The sequence below is a fragment of the Mustelus asterias genome, chromosome 5 (genome assembly GCF_964213995.1).
Source record: "Mustelus asterias chromosome 5, sMusAst1.hap1.1, whole genome shotgun sequence".
NCBI lineage: Eukaryota > Metazoa > Chordata > Chondrichthyes > Carcharhiniformes > Triakidae > Mustelus > Mustelus asterias.
Genome location: NC_135805.1, coordinates 4,860,495 through 4,873,407, shown reverse-complemented (window position 1 = coordinate 4,873,407; position 12,913 = coordinate 4,860,495). Strand labels below are relative to the sequence as shown.

Sequence of the window (12,913 nt, the reverse complement as noted above, 5' to 3'; positions counted from 1 at the left end):
TGGTGTCTTCAGCAAACTTGAAAATTGAGTTGGAGGGGAATTTGGCCACACAGTCATAGGTGTCTAAGGAGCTGAAGACACAGCCTTGTGGGGCTCTGGTGTTGAGGAAATGAGTCTCTCCTCTATATCTTAGCTTAATTATTATTGCAGAAGCCTAGGCTAAATATAGAGTCATTGAGGTTTACAGCATGGAAACAGGCCCTTCGGCCCAACCTGTCCATGCCGCCCAGTTTTTAACACACAGTTAGTCCCAATTGCCCGCATTTGGCCCATATCCCTCTATACCCATCTCACCCATGTAACTGTCTAAATGCTTTTTAAAAGACAAAATTGTACCTGCCTCTACTACTACTTCTGGCAGCTTGTTCCAGACACTCACCGCCCTCTGTGGGGGAAAATAAATTGCCCCTCTGGACCCTTTTGTATCTCTCCCCTCTCACCTTAAACCTATGCCCTCTAGTTTTAGACTCCCCTACCTTTGGGAAAAGTGTTGACTACCTCATCTATGCTCCTCATTATTTTATAAACCTCTATAAGATCACCCCTAAGCCTCTACGCTTCAGGGAAAAACATCCCAGTCTATCCAGCCTCTCGTAATTTAACCATCAAGTCCCAGTAGCATCCTAGTAAAGTTTTTCTACACTCTTTCTAGTTTAATTTCCTTTCTATAATCGGGTGACCAGAACTGTACACAGTACTCCAAGTGTGGCCTTACTAATGTCTTGTACAACTTCAACAAGACGTCCCAACTCCTGTATTCAATGTTCTGACCAATGAAACCAAGCATGCCAAATTCCTCCTTCACCACTCTGTCCATCTGTGACTCCACTTCCAAGGAGCAATGAACCTGTACCCCTAGATCTCTTTGTTCAATAACTCTTCCCAATGCCTTACCATTAACTGAATAAGTCCTGCCCCAATTCGATCTACCAAAATGCATCACCTCGCATTTGTCTAAATTAAACTCCATCTGCCATTCGTCAGCCCACTGGCCCAATTGATCAAGATCACGTTGCAATCCTACATAACCACCTTCTCTGTCCATATGCTACCAATTTTGGTGTCATCTGCAAACTTACTAACCATCTCTCCTTAATTCTCATCCAAATCATTAATATAAATGACGAGTAACAGTGGACCCAGCACCGAACCCTGAGGCACACCGCCTGTCACAGGCCTCCAGTTTGAAAAACAATCCTCTTCAACCACCCTCTGTCTTCTGGATTTTGAATTCAATTGGCTACCTCACCCTGGATTCTGTGAGATTTAACCTTATGCAATAACCTACCTTGCGGTACCTTGTCAAAGGCCTTGCTAAAGTCCATGTAGACAACACCAACTGCATTGCTGTTATCTACCTTCTTGGTTACTCCTTCAAAAAACTCAATCAAATTCATGATTTTCCATTCTCGAAGCCATGCTGACTGTCCCTAATCAGTCCTTGTCTCTCTCTAAATGCCTGTAGATCCTGTCTCTCGGAATACCTTCTAACAGCTTGCCCACTACAGATGTGAGGCTCACCAGTCTGTAGTTCCCAGGCTTTTCCCTGCAGCCCTTCTTAAACAAAGGCTCAAAGTTTGCTACCCTCCAATCTTCAGGCAGCTCACCTGTCGCTGTCTGATTCAAATATCTCTGCCAAGGGACCTGCAATTTTCTCCCTAGCCTCCCAGAATGTCCTGGGATGCATTTCATTAAGCCCCAGGGATTTATCTACCTTGATGTGCTTTTAAGACTTTATTTCCCCAAGTTCCCAAACACCCATGCCTTTCTCAACGGTAAATACTGATAAGAAATATTCATTTAGGATCTTGCCCATCTTTTTGTGGATCTGCACATAGATGACCTTGTTGATCCTTAAGAGGCCCTACTCTCTCCCTTGTTACTCTTTTGCCCTTTATGTATTTGTAGAATCTCTTTGGTTTGTCCTTTAGCTTATCTGTCAAAACAATCTCATGTCCCCTTTTTGCCCTCCCAATTTTTCCCTCAACTCTATTCCGACTCCACTTGTCATATGGGTGTGGGGGGGGGGGGGGTCTTATTGAAACTTACAGGATACTGTGAGACCTGGATAGAGTGGACGTGGAGAGGATGTTTCCACAAGTAGGAAAAACTAGAACCAGAGGGCACAACCTCAGGTGAAAGGGATGATCCTTTAAAACAGAGATGAGGAGGAATTTCTTCAACCAGAGAGTGGTGAATCTGTGGAACTCTTTGTCACACAAGGCTGTGGAGGCCAGGTCATTGAGTGTCTTTAAGACAGTGATAGGTTCTTGATTGATAAGGGGATCAGGGGTTACAAAGAACAATACAGCACAGGAACAGGCCCTTCGGCCCTCCAAGCCTGCGCCGCTCCCTGGTCCAAACTAGACCATTCTTTTGTATCCCTCCATTCCCACTCCGTTCATGTGGCTATCTAGATAAGTCTTAAACGTTCCCAGTGTGCCCGCCTCCACCACCTTGCCTGGCAGCGCATTCCAGGCCCCCACCACCCTCTGTGTAAAAACAACTCCAGATTACCCAATCTCTCCTCATAACTAAGCCTCTCCATACCAGGCAACATCCTGGTAAACCTCTGCACTCTCTAAAGCCTCCACGTCCTTCTGGTAGTGTGGCGACCAGAACTGGACGCAGTATTCCAAATGCGGCCGAACCAACGTTCTATACAACTGCAACATCAGACCCCAACTTTTATACTCTATGCCCCGTCCTATAAAGGCAAGCATGCCATATGCCTTCTTCACCACCTTCTCCACCTGTGATGTCACCTTCAAGGATCTGTGGACTTGCACACCCAGGTCCCTCTGCGTATCTACTCCCTTTATGGTTCTGCCACTTATCGTATAGCTCCCCCCTACATTAGCTCTACCAAAATGCATCACTTCGCATTTATCAGGATTGAACTCCATCTGCCATTTCTTTGCCCAAATTTCCAGCCTATCTATATCCTTCTGTAGCCTCTGACAATGTTCCTCACTATCTGCAAGTCCTGCCAGTTTTGTGTCGTCTGCAAACTTACTGATCACCCCAGTTACACCTTCTTCCAGATCGTTTATATAAATCACAAACAGCAGAGGTCCCAATACAGAGCCCTGCGGAACACCACTAGTCACAGGCATCCAGCCGGAAAAAGACCCTTCCACTACCACCCACTGTCTTGTGTGACCAAGCCAGTTCTCCACCCATCTAGCCACCTCCCCCTTTATCCCATGAAATCCAACCTTTTGCACCAACCTACCATGAGGTACTTTGTCAAATGCTTTACTAAAGTCCATATAGATGACATCCACGGCCCTTCCCTCGTCAACCATTCGAGTCACTTCTTCAAAAAACTCCACCAGGTTAGTGAGGCATGACCTCCCTCTCACAAAACCATGCTGACTATCGTTAATGAGTTTATTCCTTTCTAAATGCGCATACATCCTATCTCTAAGAATCCTCTCCAACAACTTCCCCACCAGGGACATCAAGCTCACCGGCCTATAATTAACTGGGTTATCCTTCCTACCCTTCTTAAATAACGGGACCACATTAGCTATCCTCCAATCCTCTGGGACCTCACCTGTGTCCAGTGACGAGACAAAGATTTGCGTCAGAGGCCCAGCAATTACATCTCTCGTCTCCCTGAGCAGCCTTGGATAGATTCCATCAGGCCCTGGGGATTTGTCAGTCTTTATATTCCCTAAAAAACCTAACACTTCCTCCCTTGTAATGGAGATTTTCGCTAACGGGTCAACACTCCCCTCCGAGACACTCCCAGTCAACACATCCCTCTCCTTTGTGAATACCGACGCAAAGTATTCATTTAGGATCTCCCCTACTTCTTTGGGCTCTAAGCATAATTCCCCACTTTTGTCCCTGAGAGGTCAGATTTTTTCCCTGACAACCCTTTTGTTCCTAACGTATGAATAAAATGCCTTGGGATTCTCCTTAATCCTGTCTACCAAGGACATTTCGTGACCCCTTTTTGCCCTTCTAATTCCTCGTTTGAGTTCTTTCCTACTTTGTATTCCTCCAGAGCTCCCTCTGTTTTTAGCTGCCTGGACCTAACGTACGCCTCTTTTCTTTTTGACCAATCCCTCAATTTCCCTGGTTATCCACGGTTCTCGAATCCTACCCTTCCTATCCTTTTTCACAGGCACATGCCTGTCCTGTAGCCCTAACAACTGTTCCTTAAAAGACTCCCACATGCCAGATGTGGATTTACCCTCAAACAGCCTCTGCTAATCAAGAGCTGCCAATTTCTGCCTAATCCCACTAAAGTTAGCCTTCCCCCAATCCAACACCTTACCCTTGGGACGCCACTCATCCTTTTCCATCACTATCCTAAAGCTAACAGAATTGTGGTCACTATTTGTCACATGTTCCCCTACTGAAACTTTGAAAACCTGACCGGGTTCATTCCCCAGTACTAGGTCCAGTATAGCCCCCTCTCTCGTCGGGCTATCTACATATTGTTCCAAAGAACCTTCCTGTACGCATTTTACAAATTCCTCCCCATTCAGAGTCCCAGCTCTCAGCGATTTCCAGTCTATACCAGGGAAATTGAAGTCTCCCACTACAACAACCCTATTTTTCCTGCACCTATCCAGTGTTATCCCCAGGGTTATGGGGATGAGAAACTATCAACCATGATTGAATGGCGGAGCAGACGCGATGGGCTGAGTGACCTAATTCTGCTCCTTTGTCTTGTGGTCTTATGGACAACCTTTCTACTCAAGGGATCCACTTGATCCCAGCTGCCTATGCATGTCATGTGCTGCCGCCTCCTTTTTGACCAGGGCCTCAATATCCCAAGTCTACCAGCCTTGCCCTTCACTCTAAGAGGAATGTGCTTACCCTGAACCCTGGTCACACTTTTGAAAGTCTCCCACTTACCAGATGTCACTTTGCCTACCAACTGACTCCCCCAATCAACTTTTTAAAGTTCCTGTCTTAAACTATCAAAATTGGCCTTGTCCCAACTTAAAATTTTAACAACACCAGGCTAAAGTCCAGCAGGTTTATTTGGAATCACGAGCTTTCAGAGCGCTGCCCCTTCATCAGGTGAAGGTGCAGCGCTCCAAAAGCTCATGATTCCAAATAAACCTGTTGGACTTTAACCTGGTGTTGTGAGACTTCTTACTATGCCCACCCAAGTCCAACACCGGCATCCCCACAACATAGGTTTGGCACAAAAGTTAAAGTTCTATCATTCTCCATTGCCATCTTAAAAATATGGGTCTGGGATGCTGCTTCTTCACAATCATATAATTTCCCAACTGTAATTCAATAGCTGTTGTTACGGATGCTTGTGGAATCCACCTTTTTGGAGGCTTCAGGTGCTTTGGTGGGGGGAGGAGGGATTGATATTTGGCCTTGTTAATACAGATCTGACTCCAGTGGCCACTAATGGATGCCTGTGATGTCGTTCTGACTGATGGAGGGTGAAGGGTTTTTCTTTTTTTTTAGACTGCGCAGGTGCCTGAAGTCAGCCAGTAGTGCGCGTGAGGTTTAAAAAGCAGGCCGCACTATCCAGTGGGCAGCGGAGTGAGCAGGTGGCAGAGTGAAGGCTGAAGGGCTTTGGCTCAATGGGCTTGGGCGGAAACGGGCGAGGCAGGGTAGGTTTAGTTCTTAGTTGTTTCCTGTGTTATTTGAAGAAAGGGGGAACTATGAGTATGAGGTGTCGGATGTGGGAGGTCCTGGAGTCTCCTAGCCTCCCGGACGTCCATAAGGGACCAGGTTAGGGAACTGGAGCTGCAGCTCGATGACCTTCGCCTGGTCAGGGAGAATGAGGAGGTGATAGAGAGGAGTGACAGGCAGGTGGTCTCACCGGGGCCATGGGAGGCAGACAAGTGGGTCATGGTTAGGAAGGGAAAAGGTCAGGTACCAGAGAGCACCCCAGTGGCTGTGCCCCTTAACAATAAGTACTCCTGTTTGAGTGCTGTTAGGGGGGACAGCCTACCTGGGGGAAGCAACAGTGGCCGTGCCTTTGGCACAGAGTCTGGCCCTGCAGCTCAGAAGGGTAGGAAAAGGAGGAGGAAGGCAGTTGTAATAGGGGACTCTGTAGTGAGGAGGTCGGACAGGCGATTCTATGGACGCGGTCAAGAAACTCGGATGGTAGTTTGCCTCCCTGGTGCCAGGATCCGGGATGTTTCTGATCGCGTCCAAGATATCCTGAAGTGGGAGGGAGAAGAGCCAGAGGTCATGGTACATATTGGTACCAATGACATAGGTAGGAAAAGGGAAGAGGCCTTGAAAGGAGAATATAGGGAGTTGGGAAGGGAGTTGAGAAGAAGGACCGCAAAGGTAGTAATCTCGGGATTGCTGCCTGTGCCACGCGACAGTGAGAGCAGGAATGGAATGAGGTGGAGGATAAATGCATGGCTGAGGGATTGGAGCAGGGGGCAGGGATTCAGGTTTCTGGATTATTGGGACCTCTTTTGGGGCAGGTGTGACCCGTACAATAAGGACGGGTTGCACTTGAATCCCAGGGGGACCAATATCCTGGCAGGGAAGGTTTGCTAAGACTACTGGGGAGAGTTTAAACTCGTATGGTTGGGGAGTGGGAATCAAATTGAAGTGACTGGGAGAGGAGGTTAGCTCCCAAATAGAGAAAGCTTGTCGACAGTGTGAGAGGGAGGATAGGCAGGTGATAGAGAAGGGGAACACTCAGGCCAAAGGTTTGAGCTGTGTCTATTTTAACGCAAGGAGTGTTGTGAACAAAGTGGATGAGCTTAGAGCGTGGATCACTACTTGGAAATATGATGTGGTGGCCATTACAGAGACTTGGATGACTCAGGGACAGGACTGGTTACTTCAAGTGCCGGGTTTCAGATGTTTCAGAAGGGACAGGGAGGGAGGCAAAAGAGGTGGGGGACTGGCACTGTTGATCAGAGATAGTGTCACGGCTGCAGAAAAGATGGACACCATGGAGGGATTGTCTACGGAGTCTCTGTGGGTGGAGGTTAGGAACAGGAAGGGGTCGATACCTTTACTGGGTATTTTCTATAGGCCGCCCAATAGCAACAGGGATGTTGGGGAGCAGATAGAGAAACAGATCCTGGAAAGGTGTAATAATAAGAGTTGTCGTGATGGGAGATTTTAATTTCCCAAATATTGATTGGAATCTCCCTAGAGTAAGGGGTGTAGATGGGGAGGAGTTTGTTAGGTGTGTTCAGGAGGGTTTCTTGACACAGTATGTAGAGAAGCCTACAAGAGAGTCTGTACTTGATTTGGTATTGGGAAATGAACCTGGTCAGGTGTCAGATCTCTGTGGGAGAGCATTTTGGAGACAGTGATCATAATTCTATCTCCTTTACAATAGCATTGGAGAGAGATAGGATCAGACAAGTTAGAAAAGTGTTTAATTGGAGTAAGGGGAATTATGAGGCTATCAGGCAGGAAATTGGAGGCTTAAATTGGAAAGAGGTTTTCTCAGGGAAATGTACAGAAGAAATGTGGCAAATTTTCAGGGAATATTTGTCTGGAGTTCTGCATAGCAACGTTCCAATGAGACAGGGAAGTTATGGTAGATTACAGGAACCGTGGTGTACAAAGGCTGTAATGAATCTAGTCAAGAAGAAAAGAAAAGCTTACAAAAGGTTGAGGGAGCTAGGTAATGTTAGAGATCTAGAAGAGTATACGGCGAATAGGAAGGATCTTAAGAAGGAAATTAGGAGAGTCAGAACCGGTCATGAGAAGGCCTTGGCAGGCAGGATTAAGGAAAACCCCAAGGCATTCTACAAGTATGTGAAGAGCAATAGGATAAGACGTGAAAGAATAGGATCAAGTGTGACGGTGGGAAAGTTTGTATGGAACCAGAAGAAATAGCAACGGTACTTAATGAATACTTTACTTCAGTATTCACTATGGAAAAGGATCTTGGTGGTTGTAGTGCAGACTTGCAGCGGACTGAAAAACTTGAGCATGTAGATATTAAGAAAGAGGATGTGTTGGAGCTTTTGAAAAGCATCAAGTTAGATAAGTCGCCGGGACCAGATGAGATGTACCTTAGGCTACTGTGGGAGGCGAGGGAGGAGATTGCTGAGCCTCTGGCGATGATCTTTGCATCATCAGTGGAGACGGGAGAGGTTCCGGAGGATTGCGGATGTTGTTCCTTTATTCGAGAAAGGGAGTAGAGATTGTCCTGGAAATTATAGACCAGTGAGTCTAACCTCAGTGGTTGGTAAGTTGATGGAGAAGATCCTGAGAGGCAGGATTTATGAACATTTGGAGAGGTATAATATGATTAAGAATAGTCAGCATGGCTTTGTCAAAGGCAGATCATGCCTTACGAGCCTGATTGAATTTTTTGAGGATGTGACTAAACACATTGATGAAGGAAGAGCAGTAGATGTAGTATATATGGACTTCAGCAAGGCATTTGACAAGGTGCCCCATGCAAGGCTTATTGAGAAAGTGAGGGGGCATGGGATCCAAGGGGACATTGCTTTGTGGATCGAGAAAGGGAGTAGAGATTGTCCTGGAAATTATAGACCAGTGAGTCTAACCTCAGTGGTTGGTAAGTTGATGGAGAAGATCCTGAGAGGCAGGATTTATGAACATTTGGAGAGGTATAATATGATTAAGAATAGTCAGCATGGCTTTGTCAAAGGCAGATCATGCCTTACGAGCCTGATTGAATTTTTTGAGGATGTGACTAAACACATTGATGAAGGAAGAGCAGTAGATGTAGTATATATGGACTTCAGCAAGGCATTTGACAAGGTGCCCCATGCAAGGCTTATTGAGAAAGTGAGGGGGCATGGGATCCAAGGGGACATTGCTTTGTGGATCGAGAACTGGCTTGCCCACAGAAGGCAAAGAGTGGTTATAGATGGGTCATATTCTGCATGGAGGTTGGTCACCAGTGGAGTGCCCCAGGGATCTGTTCTGGGACCCTTACTCTTTGTGATTTTTATAAATGATCTGGATGAGGAAGTGGAGGGATGGGTTGGTAAGTTTGCTGATGACACAAAGGTTGGAGGTGTTGTGGATAGTGTGGAGGGATGTCAGAAGTTGCAGCGCGACATTGATAGGATGCAAGACTGGGCGGAGAAGTGGCAGATGGAGTTCAACCCAGATAAGTGTGAGGTGGTTCATTTTGGCAGGTCAAATAGGATGGCGGAATATAATATTAATGGTAGGACTCTTGGCAGTGTGGAAGATCAGAAGGATCTTGGGGTCTGAGTTCATAGGACGCTCAAAGCAGCTGTGCAGGTTGAGGCTGTGGTTAAGAAGGCGTATGGTGTACTGACCTTCATCAATCGAGGAATTGAGTTTAGGAGTCGTGAGATAATGTTGCAGCTATATAGATGCCACTTGGAGTACTGTGCTCAGTTCTGGTCGCCTCATTACAGGAAGGATGTGGAAGCCATAGAAAGGGTGCAGAGGAGATTTACAAGGATGTTGCCTAGGTTGGGGAGCATGCTTTATGAGGATAGGTTGAGTGAGCTCGGCCTTTTCTCCTTGGAGAGACGAAGGATGAGGGGTGACCTGATAGAGGTGTATAAGATGTTGAGATGTATTGATCGAGTGGACAGTCAGTCTTTTTCCCAGGGCTGAGATGGTTGCCACAAGAGGACACAGGTTTAAGGTGCTGGGGAGTAGGTACAGAGGAGATGTCAGGGGTAAATTTTTCACTCAGATTGTGGTGGGTGCGTGGAATGGGCTGCCAGCAACGGTGGTGGAGGCGGATTCGATAGGGTGTTTTAAGGGCGGCACGGTAGCACAGTGGTTAGCACTGCTGCTTCACAGCTCCAGGGTCCTGGGTTCGATTCCCGGCTTGGGTCACTGTCTGTGTGGAGTTTGCACATTCTCCTCGTGTCTGCGTGGGTTTCCTCCGGGTGCTCCGGTTTCCTCCCACAGTCCAAAGATGTGCGGGTTAGGTTGATTGGCCAGGTTAAAAATTGCCCCTTAGAGTCCTGGGATGCGTAGGTTAGAGGGATTAGCGGGTAAAAAAAAAAAGGGATTAGCGGGTAGGGCCTGGGTGGGATTGTGGTCGGTGCAGACTCGATGGGCCGAATGGCCTCCTTCTGCACTGTAGGGTTTCTATGATTCTAAGAGACTTTTAGATAAGTACATGGAACTTAGTAAGATAGAGGGTTATAGGTAAGCCTAGTAATCGCTAAGGTAGGGACATGTTCAGCACCACTTTGTGGGCTGAAGGGCCTGTATTGTGCTGTAGTTTTTCTATGTTTCTATGTTATTGGTTGTGGGTGTCTGTTGAAACAGCTCTGACTGTGAGGCAAATGACTTCCTTCTAGTCTTGGTTACAAATTCGATAGGATATGTATTGACCTCATTTCTTGAAATCAACCTATCGAATTATTTTTCTCGAACCAGCAGGTAGTATTTTATGTCCGACTAAGCAGGAGTATCCTGCTTTATTTTCCATTATATCGTCATAACTAACTTCACAATCAAATGAATCATATTTAAAAATAAATTATCTTCAGTCCATTTACGTTCAGGAAAAAACTCTACTCAAATGCATGACACTACAGAATAAAAGCAAACTACGTGAAATCTATGGGGGAGAGGGATGTTGAAGTCACTGAGTTCTGGCACAATACCACTGTCTCATCCCGTATATAATCTTGTTGCTGAACCACCACCTGTATGTTTCATGTGCACATTCCTACCCAAGGCTTCCAGACTGTCATTTATGATGTGCAAATATGTCTTGTATCTGCTTTGTTTCTATCGTAGGTGATCGTAGGTTTGCTCAAATTCTGGCCGAAAACACACAGTCCAAAGGAAGTGATGTTTCTGAATGAACTGGAAGAAATTCTCGATGTTATTGAACCCTCTGAGTTTGTGAAAGTAATGGAGCCACTTTTCCGACAACTCGCTAAATGTGTTTCCAGTCCGCACTTTCAGGTAACCCTAGCATTCCCAGAAACACACTTGCTCTGGAATTTCCTTCCTGATGACAGTAAAGTAGCCACTTTCCTTTTCCTTGCTGCAGTTGGGTTTCTTGTATGCCCCCTTCTCTCTTCTCCCCACTTCGCCTGATTAAGATCCTTTCCATTGGTGCTCTGAAAACAGGCATTGAGGTGTACTCAAGTATGCAGTGATTCCATCAGACCATAAGAATTAGGAAGAAGAGCAGACTGTTCGGCCCAGAGCCTGCTCCATCAATCAATTGGACCCTGGCTGATTCAACATTCTTCACATCCACTTTTATTGATCAAAAATCGTTCTATCTCAGCCTTGAATATGCACAAAGACTCTGCCCCACACCTCTGTGGCAAAGAGTTCCAAAAACTGACAACCGTGAGACGAAATTACCTTCATCTCAGTCATAAATTGGCAGCCCTTTATTTGGAGAGTATGCCTTCTGGCCCTAGACTCTACCATGAGGGGATAAATCCTCATTTACCGTATCAAGTTGTCGGTTTCAATGAGATCACCCCTCATTCTTCTAAATTCCAATGAGTAAAGGCCTAATCTGTTCAACCTTTCTCCATAAGACAATCTCTCCGCACTGGGGATCATCCTATTGATCATCCAGAGATTGCTTCTCTGAATTGCCTCCAATGAAATAATATGTTTCCTTAAATAAGGGACCTTAACTGCTCACAGTACTCCAGATGTAGTCATACCAGTATCGTTGCAGCAAGACTTCCCTACTCTTATACTCCAACCCCCTTGAAATAAGGACCAACACTCCATTAGTCTTAGTGATTCCCTGCTGCATCTGTGTGCTGGCTTTGTGTTTTGTGCACAAGTACCTCCAGGTCCCTTTTGTGTGGCAACTTTCTGTAGTTTTTCTCCATTTAAATAATATTCTGTTCTTTTGTTCTCCCTTCCAAAATGAACAAATTCACATTTTCCGGCATTATACTCCATTTCACAACTTTTTTCCCCACTTAACCTATCTATATGTCTTTGTAAACTGTTTGTATCCCTCTCGTAACTTGCCTTCCCACCTATTTTTGTGATGTCTGTAAATTTGGCTACATTCACTTCTTCCCTCCAAGTTTTATATATATATATATTGTAAACAGTTGCGGTCCCAGCACTGATCCCTGTGGAACCCCACTGGCTACAGGTCGCCAACCTGAAAAGAACTCATCAACACTCGCTGTTTCCTGCCCATTAGACAATTCTCCATCCATGCCAATATGCTACCTTCAACACTGTGGGCTCTTAACTTAACCTTTTGTGAGGTATCTTGTTGAATGCTTTTTGGGAGTCCAAATACAATACATCTACTGGTTCCTCTCTATCCACTCAGGCTGACACTCGAAAACCGATTTCCCTTTCATGAAGTCATGCTGATTCTGCTTGATTAAATTGAGTTTTCAAATGTGCTGCAATTACTTAAAAATTGATGCAACATTTTTCCAACAATGGATGTTCGGTTCTGTAATCTTTCATTTCTGCTCTACACAGAAGAAGATGGTGGAATCCAGGATACAGTGTGTGGTGATTGTTAGCCAATTCCATGCATTACCCTGTATCTACATTTATCCTTTCCCATTTGTTCAACTGAAAAGCTTGACCTTTGTTTAGCTAAAAGGTTTGATTTAGATGTTGCAGTCACTTTCTACTTGTTGAGGGAAGCCTCTATGTGGTGCACTGTGCAATAAATGTTGGTGAGGTAGGTTATTTTATTATGCTGATGTTGGTTGTCCTGTTTCAGGTGGCAGAGCGAGCTTTGTATTATTGGAACAATGAGTATATCATGAGTTTGATCAGTGATAATGCTGCCAGGATCCTCCCTATAATGTTCCCTGCACTCTACAAAAACTCTAAAAGTCACTGGAACAAGTAAGTCTGCCTTCACTTACCCATTTTGTAGCAGGTTGTATGGTTTCATGTGCGCGATAAAGTGGGAAGTAATTTGGAACATCTGACTTGGTCACAATGGGTACACAGCCTAAAGAGACCTGAAAATGGGGCTGGTGGATGGTATTCCTTTAGGTGA

The 12,913-nt window shown here is 45.6% G+C and overlaps 1 protein-coding gene across 2 annotated transcripts in view; it reads left to right on the top strand.

Moving 5' to 3' along the window:
- The window catches only part of ppp2r5d (protein phosphatase 2, regulatory subunit B', delta), a 209,781-nt gene that overhangs the window by 155,079 nt on the left and 41,789 nt on the right, over window positions 1–12,913 (top strand). For both annotated transcript variants that reach the window (XM_078212139.1, XM_078212140.1), the window contains 2 exons: window positions 10,690–10,860; window positions 12,629–12,756. In XM_078212139.1, the coding sequence (XP_078068265.1) occupies window positions 10,690–10,860; window positions 12,629–12,756 (299 nt within the window). The remainder of the gene's footprint in view (window positions 1–10,689; window positions 10,861–12,628; window positions 12,757–12,913) is intronic.